We start from the raw sequence: 15,368 nt of genomic DNA, 5'->3' as shown, positions 1-15,368 counted from the left end.
CTAACTTAATAAAGTCTTATTATAATTTATAAAGAAAATGATGTTATTAAAGAACTCACAATTTGATGTTCTCTGGTCTCATATATTTATGTCTTGTTATGTGACTCCTTGGAGAATGCTATGATCTGAGTCCTGCTCCGGTGTCCCATTGTCCAGTCCCTTCTCCAAGTGACTGGTCTTGGACTGCTCGGTGTCTGGGGTAGACTGACTATGCCAAGCCAGACCTGGTCCCTAGACCAGCTGTTTTTGTCTTCTTGGGCTTCAAGCTCATGCCAGTTTTCCCTGGCTTGCTTGCCCTGATCCCAGTCTTCCCCAGCTTGGTTCTGCTGGTGCCAGTCTTCTCTGGCATGCAGGTAAAGCTGCCTTTGCCAGTCTTCTCCAGATAGCCTGCTCTACTGCTGGCCTTCACCAGTGTGCAGGCAAGGCTGCCTTCGCTGACCTTCCCCGGCATCTCTCTGTTGCCAGTATTCCTCAGTGCCTCCAACTGTTTGCTGCCCTTCTTCTAGAGCTGGCTTGCTACTTCTATCCAAACTGGGAGAAGCAGACTGCCTTCCTGCTCTCACCCCCCCCACAAGGGCCATCCATTTTGTTTTTGGAGTCTGGCAATTTCCTTCTTGCTGGTTCTTGATTGGGACTATCCTGGAGCGTGGGAGGTGCCGTCCCACACTGATATAGCATTTTAAAATGAACTAACAGGTCAACATCAACCTGTGATTTTATTGCTTTCATGTTGATCAGCTAACCCCAGACATTTTTTTTTCATTGACTTTTTTTTTTTATGGAACAAAAAAACATTTCCTTATCATCTCCGGTATGTAACCCATGCACCTATGTAACTAAATACCATATTTTAATACAGGGAATTTCAGTTTCAAAGCTGAAGCTGGGCTTGCCTGCAGGGAAACAGAAAGTAGGGAGAGGGAATGGGAGGAGGGGGGAAGGACTGCTTTGATATTGACTGTGTAGCTGGCCAGTGACTGTGATCCTTCCCTGAGGTCCCTTCCAACCCCAGTGCTCTGGGAGAGGGATGGAAAAACAGCATAAAATGCAGTGTTGTTTGAACTGGCCTGCTTTCTGCCTTAGGGTCAGTTACTGAGCTATCTCCCAGAAACTCAGCAGAGTTAGACAACAAAGGCTACTACTATTGATTTCCTACTTGCTATTTAGCAAGTGGGATTCTGCAGTACCTTTTGCTTTCTTTCTATACCCTTTTATTTTATTATTATATTCATTGATTGATTCCTTTCAATTTCATACTTGTATTGCCTATTATAATATAGAATTTATATAGGAAGACACATATATACATTTATATATTTTTATAAAGAGAAGATACTACAAAACACAATATGAAGCATGTTGGAAAGGCAACTGGCAAGCCTTCAGGGAGGGGTGGAAGAGTGGGTAGGGAGAGAGGTGTAAGTTCTACCTCCCCTAAACTGAGATGCAGCCTCTTTGCTACAACAAGCAGGCATGAGGCTTCCACTAGTACAGGCATCAAGGAGAGGGGAGCAGTGCCACTGCCTGTGCCTGAGTCTGCATCCCCTCCAAGAAAACCAGCCGTAACCCCCTCCATGCAACCACCATGAAAACAAGCAGCAGCACCAGCATGATAGTCTCTTCCACCCCATTTTACTTCCCATGCTGAGCCTTCCAGTGCCAGAGGAAGAGCTGGATCTAGATCTGAGTTCCCTAGCAAGAGAAATTCTGGGAAAGGAAGGGGAATCATCTGAGTTTGTGCTCCACTCCCCTCAAGTTTCCCTTAGAGCCAGGTCTCCTTCCTCAGAAGGCACTTCAGAGGAGGCTGAGGTAGAGGTTGGGGAGGCAAGCAGTTCAGCTGAGTCCACTCCTCCTGTTGCTGTGCCTCTGCTTGCTGAGGAAGGGGAAATTGCAGCATCCACACATGCAACTGCACCCCAGAAGCGAGCAGGTAGCTTGGTCTGGGATCATTCTGAGCTGGCAGATAAACCCACATACATTATCTGCCTGCACTGCTGAGCCAAAAGCAGATGGGGTAAGGGAACAAAACACATGAGCACCATGGGGAATCTGATGCATCTCTGCAGGCACCACCCCCTTGACCTTACTTCTCCTCAGCCTGGCACCAGAGGGAGCATGCCCAAAGGGAAGTCCCCCTCTTGCTCTAAAGCCCCCATCTCCCCAAAGCAGAGGCAGGCCACCCTGGAACAGTGGGGGAAAGGCAGACAGAAAGGGGGGCACGTTGCAAGGGCGAGTGAGATCACCCAGACCATTAGGGAAAGGCTTGCTGTGGATGGCCAGCCCTTCTTAGTTGAGTGACCAGGGTTCAGGTGGCTCATGGCACTTGTGGCCCCACGATACCAAGTGCCCACATGCACCACCTTCAGCAGGACAATGGTGCCCTCCCTGTATGAGGCATGCAGGGAGTACTTGAGGGAGGAGCTGTGCAAGGCAGGTCCACAGGTGGCCTTACACTTCATCTCAGACATCTGAAGCAGCTGGGGTGGAGATCATGCCTACTTATCCCTCACCGGGCACTGGTGCGACCAGTCAGGCCATTGGTGGGCTCTCCTTCAAGCTAAAGTGATGGATGAGTCCTACATGGCAACAGCGATCATGGGGAGCCATGAACCATATAGCTTAGAGGTGGCTCATTAGGCAGGTTAAGGTCACTCATGGGTCTATGGTCACTGATAATGGGGCCAATATGATCAAGGCAGTCTGATGCCAACTTTGTTGGTATCCGCTGTATGGCACACAAGTTGCACCTTGTCAGGGATACCTTGGAGGGGGACAGGGTTGCCGGTGATGGTGCCAGCACCACCAGCAAGCTCATTTCATAATGCAGGAAGGTGGCAGGCTACTTCCACCGGAGCATCAAGGGGGGCGAGATGCTGCAGGACAAACAAGCAGAGCTGAACATCCCGCAGCACAAAATCATGCAAGATGTGGAGACGTGGTGGAACTCCACATACCTGATGCTCGAGAGGCTGGTGAAGCAACAGAAGGCCATCCATGAGATGGCCTTGATCAGGGAGATTGGGATCAGCAGTCCCCATAACAGAGCTGAGTGGGGTACCATCTCCCAGATCTTGGTGGTCCTCAAGCCCTTCCTCGAGGCCACCGAGAGCCTCAATGCTGGCAATGCTCTCCTTAGCCAGGTGATCCCTGTAGTGAGGAAAATTCAGACCCAAAGGGAATGCTTCAAGGGGATCAATGTTCCTGTCTGGGGCAAGCCACTTTTACCAGGGGTGCAGGCACTGGTGAGGCAGCTGAAGGAGGGCATCAGGAAATGGCTTGATCCCTTGCGATTGAGTACGGTTCACCTGCTTGTTGCCATGTGTCACCTGAGTGTGAAGGGCAGCGTATGCAGCAGCCAAAGCCTGAATCAATGGATGGATGTACTGGTGAAGAGTCAGGAAGGCAGTATAGTGGAGGCAGGGGGATGTGATAGAGGGGGATCCACTGTCCCATGCTAGCATGCCATCCACCAGCCAGTCTCCTCCTCCATCACAGGCACTGCCAATGTGGGCCAAGGTCATGGCTTCCATGGTGGGGTCCAGAGGTACCAGACCCCACCATCAGGCAGGTAGTGCTCAGGCCTTGATGGCTGCCTATCTCACCAAGGATGTGAAGCCATCACTGTGTGACCCCTTGGTCTACTGGGTGAGCCACAGCCAGATGTGGCCAGATCTGGCCACAGTTGCCCACGAACTCCAGTCCTGTCCACTGACCAGTGTTCTGAGTGAGATGGTGTTTAGCATTACTGGGGATATAGTGACAACCCACCGCACCTCTTTGGATCCTGGTTTGGTGGAGCAGCTGGTATTTTTTAAGGTGAACACTGCTTGGGTTCCCCAAGCTCCTAGTGCAGATGGAGTGAATGCCACCCTCCTCAGTCCGTCCTCACCTATTTCCTTTTGACATTTTTTAAAAGCCATTTAATGCCCCACTCTCAGAACTGGAGAGGGCACTCACTGCATCAACAGCCATCAGGGGAAGAACATATCCCTGTTGAGCTCCCATACCAGGACCAACTTGGAGGTATGGGCTGGGGCTCTTGGGAAGGAGGTGGCCCCAGGTCCTGGGCCTGACCACTAAAACTGCACTCTGCCAGGGTCTGGAGGCCTGATGGGACTGTTGGCAGCATGGCAGCTGTAGGAAATGCCAGGACCAAGGATACCCTTGGTGAAAGGTAGGTAGGAGGTGCTATAACCTCCAGCTACCACATGCATGCACACAGTTCTGGCTGGGGAAAGCTCAGACCCGTCACATCTTTGACAGGCATGATGCTTGCTGGTTGCAGGTTGTAGTGTGTCAGAATTCCAATGTCTATACTGAGTCCATGAGTTTCTGTACCTAGGAGGTTGATGAAATGCAGCTCATAGGCTCATCTGTGAAAAGTGGTTTGTAAATTACCTTGAGGATCAGGCCTAAGAGATTGGAGACAGGTAGTGTTCTGTTGTTGTCTTTGATAGATTTTCGGTGCACGCTCATTCTGGTGCGTTGTTGTTGCTTGGTGTCTCTATGTATTTTCCATCAGGGCGAGATATGTATTATATTGTGAAGATATCTCCATACTGGAGATACTGTTGGCAGGTTTTGTATATCTTGTCATGGCGTGGTCTGGATCCATTCAGTGTGTTTTGGGCTGTAGGAAACTGGCTTCTGGTGATGAGGTTAGCGAGGTTCAGTGCTTGTTTGAATTTACAAACCACTTTTCACAGGTGAGTCTATGAACTGCACTTCTTCATCAGCCTCCTAGATACAGAAACTCATGGACTCAGTATAGACATTGGAATTTTGACACACTGCAACCTGCCAGACATCTGACTCCCCCAGGTACCTCTCCACTTTTACCTGTGCTGCTACATCCCCCTTTCCCCCACCAACCCAGCCTGTCCCTCACCCCCTGATGCCTCCATTTCCACTTTCACTGACTGGCTTTTTGTCTGCATTGCATGCCAGCCTGTGGCTTCTTTATTATTCCTTCCATCCAGGAACAGCACACACACTAACTGCAGGTGCTTCCTCAGCCTGATGAAGGGTTTTTCAACCCAAAACTTAGCTAAGATATATTTCTATAACTATTCCATTCATCTGCTAAAAGATACCAGATTTGATTGACCCCAAGAACCTTGTCTGCCAGTGCCATGTCCTTAGACCAACACCCCAGCAACTGTCCCCGGTCAGCTTACTGGAAGGAGGCAGGGCCCTGGGTACATCTAAGCCCCAAGGCTGGTGCTGGCAGGGAGAGTTCTCTGGCAACTGCTGCAGAAGCTCCTGCAGCAGAGGAAAGAAAGGGTGTGACAGTTTGGTTGACTGAGATGCTGCTGGTGCTACTGTGCTGCTCACTAAGTTATTATTACCTGTTGTCATTTAAATTGGTGGACTGAACTGAGGCTGTAAGGGAGGAGGAGGCCTCATTGGGGTACATTATACTACAAACCCACCCCGGTGGCTAATTAAACTGGATTATTTCCGCTCTGTGAACCTTTGTGGTTCTCAATCAGATTTTTAGGCTAAATTAACTCGTCATACAGCTATAAAGTTGCATTGTCACTGTAGTTAATACTGTTAAGCAATTTGGTGCTCATGAGCAAGGAGGAACCCAACACGGGTCTCTTATTCTTTGTTCTGCTCACTCTGTAAGACTCAACAGGTGTTTTAAAAGGTTTTTAAGAACTTCTATTTGTACCTAGGGAGCAGATCTGTTGGCTGAGTTGGTACTGCTTTTATATAGCCATTCTTCAAACTAGACCTGCATTTTAAACACAATCCAAATTATTATCTCTGCTGCTGGAACTATGTTCAGTCTTTCTCAACCTGATCTGCATTTTGGAGTGCCAAACAGCAATAAACCCTGATGTGCACTAAAGGCTACTTCTCCACTATAGCTGCAGACCTATTTCAGTTAACTTCTGATTGCCACACCTGATATTCTTTAAATTAGCTCTAGCTAGACTTTTCAAGATGTAATTGCAAGAAGTTACTGATTGCTTCACAGGTCAAAAATATTTTCTAAATCTTACTAGGGGGAGAGCTTCTGCCATATTTCTGTCACATAAGGTAAACTTATTACTGCCACCTATGACAGATGGCATACAGGCTCCACCTAACCAGGAAACTGGAAGAGATAAGTTGTCAATCAGGGATTTAAAATGCACATCTGCCATCTCATGCCTTAGAAGTTATATTTACAGAAGAAGCAGAACTGCAAGTATTAGAGATGATATCAGGAGTAATCCCTAAGTAGAAAGGACAGAGGGACTAAAGAGGGAGTTGTCTCATGGGGAGAGCTGGACAGCTGTGAATCAGAGTTGTAGTTTATAAAGCACTGCAGAAGACATAACAAAGAGAAGGTCCCTGCCTCCAGGAGTATACAGTACAGCTTAAAGTAGGTCTGGCAAAAGTAAGTGTTTTTTTTTTTTTCTCCCCTTGAAAAAGTTGCCTTTTGACCAGGATGCAGAGTAGGAAACAAGTTCTCTTATGTCGATTTATGAAACAAGAATGAAGTAGGACAAAACTTGGGCGAGAATAATTTATTCATTGAAAAATGTAGCTCTGAAAAATGATTGAAGTTCTTTGCAAATTTGGGTTGAATCCATGAATACTTTGGGTGAAAAAGAAAATGTTAGAAATGTTTAAATGCTTCATTCAGTATTTTCAAAGTGACCTGGTTCCATCATTTCTTAATTTTCAAATAACTTCTTTGAAAAGATAGAATTTTAAACATTTTTTTTAAATTCCAGAAATGAAACAGAAGCTTTTGTCGGGTAAAACCAAACATTTTGTTCAACTGAAATATATGCCCTCTGCCCCACTGCAACCACCAGTTTCCATTTTGTTTACAAAACTGATTTTTTTTTTTTTTGTGGTCAGTCTGAGATAATTGGCTTTTTATTTCCCTCACTAAAATGAAAAATCAATTCTTCTCAGTTCCATATCGAAAAGAGTGAATGGGAAGAATACTTAAATGCCAATCATGCATCCTGGATAATAGATATGCACACAGTTTCCAGGAAGGTTTCTTAAGGCATCTGTAGATAGGGACAGCCTCTGTTTTAGAAGGGAGAAAAGAATAGTTTCCTCAGCCAGGCATTGCTTTTCTGATCCCTAACCATCAATGAAAACCTTTTACTGAAAGCCTTCTTATGAAAACTCCCTGAAAAGACTAAAAGGGAAGTTAAACATTTAAATTGGTAAAATGACTGCTTATGGCCAGTCAGAAATTCCAGCTTTGAACACCTAATGTTAATAAATCTGTTTTACATCCAAGATTCAAGGCCATATATAAATAACAAAGGATGACTGAGTAAATTGATCCAAGCATAAAGGGTATTGGGACTAGGGAGTTTTCTCATGGGGAAGGGGGAGGATAGTGAGTGTAAATTAACTGCAATGCTTGCAATGAATTACTATCCCTATGCCTTTTCTGGAAAGGTACAATTTGGCCCAAGAATATAAAGGTGTAATGTCCAACTGGAAAAGCATCCCACAGTGTTGAACACCCTAATCTACCATTTAAAAATTATTTTGACTTAACTAGACACATTCTTATGTAACTGTAACGATTTGTAACTATAGCAATTTATTATATGGGGACAAAAATATAATTCAATGGCAGCCATAGGTCATGTCAGTAAATAGCAATGGAATAATTGCCCCTCAATCACAGAGTAATTATATAAACTACAACCTTATCACATAGTCTAAAAATTGCAATTTATGTGCTAATTAGTCTTTGAACTACCAGATAATGTTAAATACTATCGCAGAATAATTTCTAAGAATATCTAATTACCATGGGGCCAGCCTTGCTAGAATATTTCTTGCAGAAATCAGAGTTAGTAGGAAATAGAATTTAGTGGGAGTTTAGAACACACACAGATTTACAGAACAGATCTCAATATTATTCTCATGATTAGTTCCAAAGAGGTGAAAATGAAGTCACTAATAACTTTATTTCTAATAAAAATTATTTAACTGATCTATAATGTTATTCCCATCAAAATCCAAAGGAAGAATAGAATCACTTAGAATGCTGACATTTTTTAATCATGGCAAACCTTTAAGGACTTAATGATATTAAGTACTTTTTTCATTGAAATTTTGAATTATGAAAGAAATCAACAAGCTCTATTTACTTCAGCAAATTATAAGTCTGCCTCACTTATAAATATTTAGGATGAGCTTTGCGTAGCATGGTGATTTTGTCTCTATAGGTTCAAATATGAAAATTCAGGTATCTCTGTAGTTATCTTTAGGAAACAAGTAGCCATATTCTCACATTCGTGGAATGGGTTGGATAAAAATAAGTCGGTCGCCAAAGAATCTTGAGAACCTTAAATGGTCAAAAGTTTTTAAAATAGCATAACTCGAAAAAAGTGATCAGAATCCAGTATTCTTTAGCTTTCCTCTGAGGTTAAGTACAGACAGTCAAAAAGCCTGAGGCTGAATTGATTCAACCTCTCAGGCTAGTTTAAGCTTCATAGATTTAACCGATGAGCAAATGAATGGACACTCGCTTCTGATTTTGGAAATGTAGTGACATGCCTGTAGTGGCCCAGGCCAAAAGCCAGGAAGCTCTAGAGCACTCAACTCTGCTCAAGTAGAGGACACCTCTCTGTTTGGCTGGAGCAGACAATTTGGACCAAGGCTAGCCCACCTAGCCTGTGAGCAGGGGTTTGCGAGGGAGGTGCAAAGCATCTTGGGATGCTGGGGACTGTGAGTTAGCTTGAATCTGGAGGGGATGTGGGACAAAAGTCCAATAAAATAATTCAACCTAAATCAGTTAAGTCTGATGCTACATCCATCCAGGTTTATCTTAAACCAGTTTCAGCCATTTTGAAAGCAGTTTATATGCGCTAAATTTATGTTATGTTGCAGATTTGAACCAGTTGCTGATCACTTATACCAGTTTATGTGTAATTTCTGTCCGTAGCTGGAGAGAATGTTGTTTCCTGCTAGAGAGAGATTTGTTTTCCATCTAAATACCCTCAAGATATAGGGGCTGGTCTAGACTCCAGTTAGATGGATAGGAAAACTCCCATGAATTTCAATAGGAAATTAATTCCACATACTATAGAGGTACTGGTAGTTAGTCATGTTTGTCTAAAGTTAGGCAGAAAGCAGTGTAGAGGTGCACCTTCATCAGCATCTGATGATGTGAGCTATTGCTCACTTCACTGTAAGGTGTACCTTTGTCCTGTATACTGTAGACTATTCTGCCATTTGAGGGTTCCAGTGGTTTTAAGTGCTACATCAGTGAAGCCAGTGGAGTTACTCTTGATTTCTATTTCTGTAAACAGGAGAGGAATGTCTTTGTGAACGGGTATTGTAAAACAGGTAGTAGCACTTTCCTGACTCAGCCTCAGTTTTGTTTGTAGCTATTTTGATCTTTATAATTTCCCTTCTTAACTAATGTGAAGGTATTTGAAAATTTTAAAAAAATGTGTGTGATGAGTAATTCATTAATTTTAAATATCAGAGGACAGCAATAATCCATGTCAGTGTAATGATGCTGTAATTTGGACATGTGTGCATTGTCTTTTAGTAAAAGTAACTACCATATTTTAAAAAATAGCTCAAAGAACGTAGTTTGAGAAAGTTGATCTATTTGTTGACAACCTTTAATCACTATCAAGGTTTTTGACAGCTCTTTAGAAATATCTTTGGCTATTTCTGCTGACAAAGATGCACCAGGCAATTGGGTATCCATTTGTGATCTTATTCTCAGCTTTTACTGAGGTAAGGAAATTTTGGTTGCTTGCTCAAACAATATGGCTGTATGGACTTTTTCTTTACATATAAAGAGGAAAAAAGGCTTCACCTGCAGCTTAGAATTTAGATGTGTATTTGTGAACACTGGATTGTGCAGTAAGAATGGAGCAGGTTTTGAAATAATTGCTAATGTATCTTTTTTTCTTTCTTTTCCATAAAAATGATTCTAGTTTTGCAAATTAGTGTAACAGGGGTAGTGTATAGAAATGACTATGAGACTCAGCTGGCTTTTTCTTAACACGATACACTTTGAGTGCAATAATCCTAGAACCTTTCAACTTCAGATTACATCTGGTATCTTGCATTAAATTTACTGCAATGATAAATCTAAAAGTCTATACCTTAAGGCTTTTTTTTCTTCTATCAAGGAGAGATTTAGGTTATACAGGAACCATATATATATATATATATATATATATATATATATAATATATATAATATATATATATATATATATATAATACAAAAATATAATTGGCTTTTCTGTTAACAGTTGTAGGAACAATACATGGCACTTATATCTCCTGCCAGTACCTGGCAAACTGAAATCTTGTTCAAGGCAGCATTCTATCCTCTTGAGCCTTATTAAACTTATACATCTGCTAGGATGTGTTTTTATTTGGAGTATATGGGAATTCGCTGGTGATCTCTAAGGTTAGAACTTGACTTGCTGACAAGAGGCCAAAAGGTTTCTTCTCAGTCCTCTTCTACAGTGCTCCAGATAACATATACAGGACATTAGAAAGCCAAATCCTTCTCTTATATAAATGAGCATAGTCCTTTGCCCATTTATTCAGCAGAGAACTTTGCTCAGTTTATTAAAAATGGATTGCTTACAGTGTATCTATTACCATAGAGTAACCACAAAAAAACTTCATACCATTTGATGTCACTCACTTATGCTCTAATCCTACAGACTTAATCATATGCCCAAACTTGATGTCCTGTGAGCAGTTTATTGACTTGAGTGAAACTATTCCTCCCATGCAATGCTGAACATGTACATAAGTCTTTGCAGGGCCTTGTTGTCTACCTGGAATATGTATATACCATATTTAGTCGATTAAAAGAAGACCCCGGATTTTAATATGTGAGAGGAGCCCCTCATCTTAGAATTGAGTAAAGGCTGTGGGGAGCAGGCAGCTACTGTGGCTCCAGCTCTGGCCCCAGCCCTGGCTCAGGGCTGGCACCACAACTGCTGCTAGCCCCCACAGCCTCTGCACTCCCTGCCACTCCTTCCCTACAGTATTGGGTCCCTGCTGTTCCCAGTCTTTCTCCTGTGCCACTTCTGCAGCGTGGACCCAGCCTGGCCCTGTAACAGTAGTAACAACTCTGCAGGGCTGGGCTGGAGCCAAGCTCAGTGCCCCAGACTACAGAGGGGATAAAGCGTGCTGGTGCCAAGACAACAGTAAGGCAGGGAGGGGTAGAGACTTCGGAGGGGAAGAAGAAGGGCAGAAGGTGAGGCAGGGATCTGAGGCTGTGGGGGAAGAAGCAGCACAGAGAGAAGGAGGGAGGGATGGAGGAAGGGAGGCAGGGTCCTGAGACTGTGTGGGATAGGCATAAGTGAGGATGTTAAGTGTGGAGGTGTGGGACAGGCAACAGGAGACAAACTGCATGACTCCCCTGCTATTTCCACACTGCCTGCCCTGCATGCCTTCCTACTGCTAGTCCCCCACTGCTCCCTCCACCATCTGCTCCCTTACAGCCCCCCCGCCCTCACTGCCTACATCCTTACTACCCCCCACCACCTGCCCTACCATGTGCCTCCCCCACTGCCTGTTTTTCCTACTGCCCCACTCATTGCCTCTCCCCCTACTCTGGGAGGATAAATTTAAGATGATCTTCCAATACATAGATTCTATACATGGAAAATTATATTAAATGTATACATTTTCCATGTATAAAATCTAATTATTGGGGGGGGGGGTCATCCTAAATTCAGGGATATCTTAGATTCAGATAGATATGGTAAGACAGCAGCCACTTTTTGCTTGTCACTTCTACTCTGGACCTAAATTATATGTGTTATTACATTTTGAAGCTGGTCCCCTTACTAAGGAGCAGCTAGACTTCTGTTTTATAATCAGGTATTAGAGCTGCATTAATCAGATGTGCCTGTTCAATTGAGTTCAGATTTCCCTTTGATTTCTTAGGCAGGTTTAGAACTTATCCCTCCAAATCAATTTTTGCAGACAAATTTGAATTCATGACCCCAAATTGCTTCATGAATTAGGAAATGGATTGTTCTCTTCTGGTCACTCTTCCTGTTCATTTTAATATTTTTTGTAACATCTTAGATTTTTTTTTTTCATTCTTTTGTTTTAATCTTGATTACAGACTCCTGAATGGGAATTTTGCTGATTTCATTACTAATGAAATAACAACGTTTGTATATTTTATTTTAAGTTTAATTTGTTCACATCCAAGTGTCCAGACTGTGTCAAACTACAAAGCAAAGTCCAAGGTAGACCCTTAGAGATAGTAATAATCACTCTACTGATATCTAATTTGGTGTAATATGAATGCTAAGGAACAAGAAGAGGATGAAAGTAAATAGTGCAAGTTAAGATAAGATTGAGACAATCCCCACTGAAGTAGCACCACCTAACTTACAACTTGGTTTCTAGCCATGTAACGCCAACACAGATTCGTGTAGGCATCAGCAGAGTCAATATAATTAATGTGAAGGTGGATTATATTAATGACAAGAACTCAAAGGAGATATGTATAGCTCATAATCTGTTTCTGGCCCCGTAAATCTGGAAGTGTTAAGAACCTTGCCTACAAGAGACAGTTGGATAAATGTATCTTAAAGTATGTCTATGCAGCCTTCAGTGCTAGTTTATCTGAACTGGTTATGATAAGTCAATCTTACTTTGGTTGAAACTAGGCTTCTTTTGGTTAATTTTCATCACAATGTAGATCAAATTAATATCAAATGAAAGAAAGAAGTTGATCTAATCTAACTACATCATTGTAACTAACTTAGAAGTAGTACAACTTTCTTTTCTAGACAAAGTCCAAGGAGAGTAAGAAGTACATTTCATTTGAAGGTACTTGAAGAAATTGTAGATTTCATCAGTTTGGACTACCCCTTGCCATTTAGCCTGCTCTAAGAATTTGGCCCACTCTATATAATGACAAAAGCCTGTTTACCATTCTGCTGCTGAAATAAACAGATCATGAAAAGAAAATGATACAGGCTGTAATTTACAGCGGGCAGTCCAAATACAGGAAGTGTAACTGAAAGACAATTTAAAGGAACCTTGCCAATTCTTGAAAATACATAATCTGTGTTTATCAGCAGTTCTTTGTTTTAAATGAAGACTGGAATCTATAATTATTATCTGTGCCTTCCACAAGCTAGCCTTAAACATTGCTTTTTGTTTTTCTTCCACAGTAAAACCAACAGTTATTGATGTTGACATTTATGTTAACAGCATTGGCCCGGTATCATCAATAAATATGGTAAGCATCTTGCTAAAAATGATTTTTATCTGGAATGCTGGCAATAGTACTTGCTTCGCTTTGGGGGAAAATGATAGATATCCCAGTGATAAGATGTTTTGATTGCAAGCTTAGTTTTGTTTTCAGATGTCAGACTCCTACTTTTTAAACAATTATTTTGTTTCCTTTTTTTTCCTGGGAAACAAAAGACCCCCCAAACAACAAAAGATCCCACTTGCCATTATTGCTGTAGGTGTTGTGTGTCACATCTAGAATGGTAAAGTTAGTGTTAGAAAGAATATGTATGACATTAGACTCTTTTCCTTAAAAGTCTGAAGTTACTGTTGCAAACTGATTAAATCCTATTGATTGGGAATACAGAGAATATAGAGCTTGAAAGGAAGTGCTTCCATGTATAATCAAGCAGCATTTATCTTAAAAATAAGCCAAGTTTTTCATTCTTATATACTTCCTGCTTTAAAAATGCAGGCATGAAACCTGGCTTTTATGCTTTTTATTTATTTATTTATTTAAAATTCTGTATCAAGATTAGGTTTAACTGTGTTAGTGTGGTGTTTTTTGGGTTTTTTTACACCACTTCATCAAATCTCCAGGGTTGTGTTCTAAATCAATGGGAGGATACTATTCTCCTTCAATCTTCTATTGCAACTCTAGTGGAAAGTTCATCCTTAGCATGTATATGCAGTCTAGGGATGCAGAAATTTAGAAAAGCATGCAACCTAATGTTTCTTATGTCTGATAGCTGTGGTTCCTATTTGACTATGATGGACCTATTCATAAAAATCTGTTCAATAAAAGTTGCTTCTAGCTCAGCAGCTTGAGACTTGATCCTTTATCTTCCAGGAAAATCTGGTTTTTGCTCGTCTGGTTTTGCAGTCTGGTTGCTAGACTATAAATTAGACTTTCATAACTTGATGTTGACATAGGTGAGTCATTGGCTTTGGTTATTCCAGCGGTGTGCATATTTCAGGTTTGAATGTGTAGACTGTGGGTGTTCCTTGTTTTCTTTAGGTTAAAACTCATCCAAGCACAGAAATTTGGGAGTGCCGACAAGAAAGGGTTTTTGCTGTATCTGTCTAAAATATTGTAAACTCTTCAAAAAGCGACCAAATCTTCCTTTGTTCTTTTCAATACTTAACCAATGAGACTGATTGGGACATGGACCTGTTGGCACAATAGTAATACAAATGTTAAAGAACAGTTCCTTTATTTAAGTGTTTTGAGTAGAGGCTTTGGGTTTTTAAACTATTGTCTCAGTTTGAGCACCAGTTCTTTGCCTGATGGCTTGTCTATGGTTTTGTGTGTTTGATGCTTATATTCTCTTAATCTGAAAACTCTTAAAGGTCAGGAAAGAATCCAAGAAAATTGGATTTACAATAAAACTAGGAGATTTGGCCAGGAAACCTGGAACAAATTATCTGTACTGGTAACACTTGACAGTAGCATGTAGAAGAGTGAAACAGTTGGTTATATTTCTTCAGGTGAGGCACAGAATGCCAAACAACAGAAGCATCTGCTTCACCTTTAAATTGATAAACAGCTAATTATCTTATGCTTCAGCAACTACAAATCACAGCAATGTTTCTAAAGAAAGATGTATTTTTAATGCATTCTTCTGACTCACTGTGTTATAGTGTGTCTATAAATATGTCCCCACTCAAGAGAAGAGGGAATTGAATTGCTATCGTAGGAGGTTAGAAAGGTCCCCCTCTTCCCCCCGCAATCCCTCTATCCTAATTTCTCTTTCTTGCCCCTTGAATTGCCTTGTAAATTGTCTGAGTTACTAGAGATTCAGATGCATCTTCTGTAACGCAGTACTGTAAGATAGGGTTTTATAGAAACTACTTAAGCTGTGGGGATAAGGAAAAATCACATTAATTTTGAACCATTGCTGGTTCATATCACGGTTTAATATAAGTATGATTTGCTTGCTCAGGTGGTGGAATCTCCATCCTTGGAGGTTTTTAAGGTCCAGCTTGACAAAGCCCTGGCTGGAATGATCTAGTTGGGGATGGTCCTGCTTTGAGCAGGGTGTTGGACTAGATGACCTCCTGAGATCCCTTCCAACCCTCACTTTCTACGATTTGAGTTCAGGCTACCTCTGACACTAAGCTAAGAAAATAAGTTAAATAGTAAAT

General features: G+C 41.8%; 1 protein-coding gene across 2 annotated transcripts in view; it reads left to right on the top strand.

The window, feature by feature from the left end:
* The window catches only part of LOC132247760 (gamma-aminobutyric acid receptor subunit gamma-3-like), a 175,677-nt gene that overhangs the window by 11,683 nt on the left and 148,626 nt on the right, over window positions 1–15,368 (top strand). For both annotated transcript variants that reach the window (XM_059720964.1, XM_059720965.1), the window contains exon 3: window positions 13,163–13,230. In XM_059720964.1, coding sequence (XP_059576947.1) covers window positions 13,163–13,230 — 68 coding nt within the window. The remainder of the gene's footprint in view (window positions 1–13,162; window positions 13,231–15,368) is intronic.

The sequence above is a fragment of the Alligator mississippiensis genome, chromosome 1 (genome assembly GCF_030867095.1).
Source record: "Alligator mississippiensis isolate rAllMis1 chromosome 1, rAllMis1, whole genome shotgun sequence".
Lineage (NCBI taxonomy): Eukaryota > Metazoa > Chordata > Crocodylia > Alligatoridae > Alligator > Alligator mississippiensis.
Note: the sequence above shows the minus strand (reverse complement) of the source record. Positions and strands in the feature narration are given on the sequence as shown.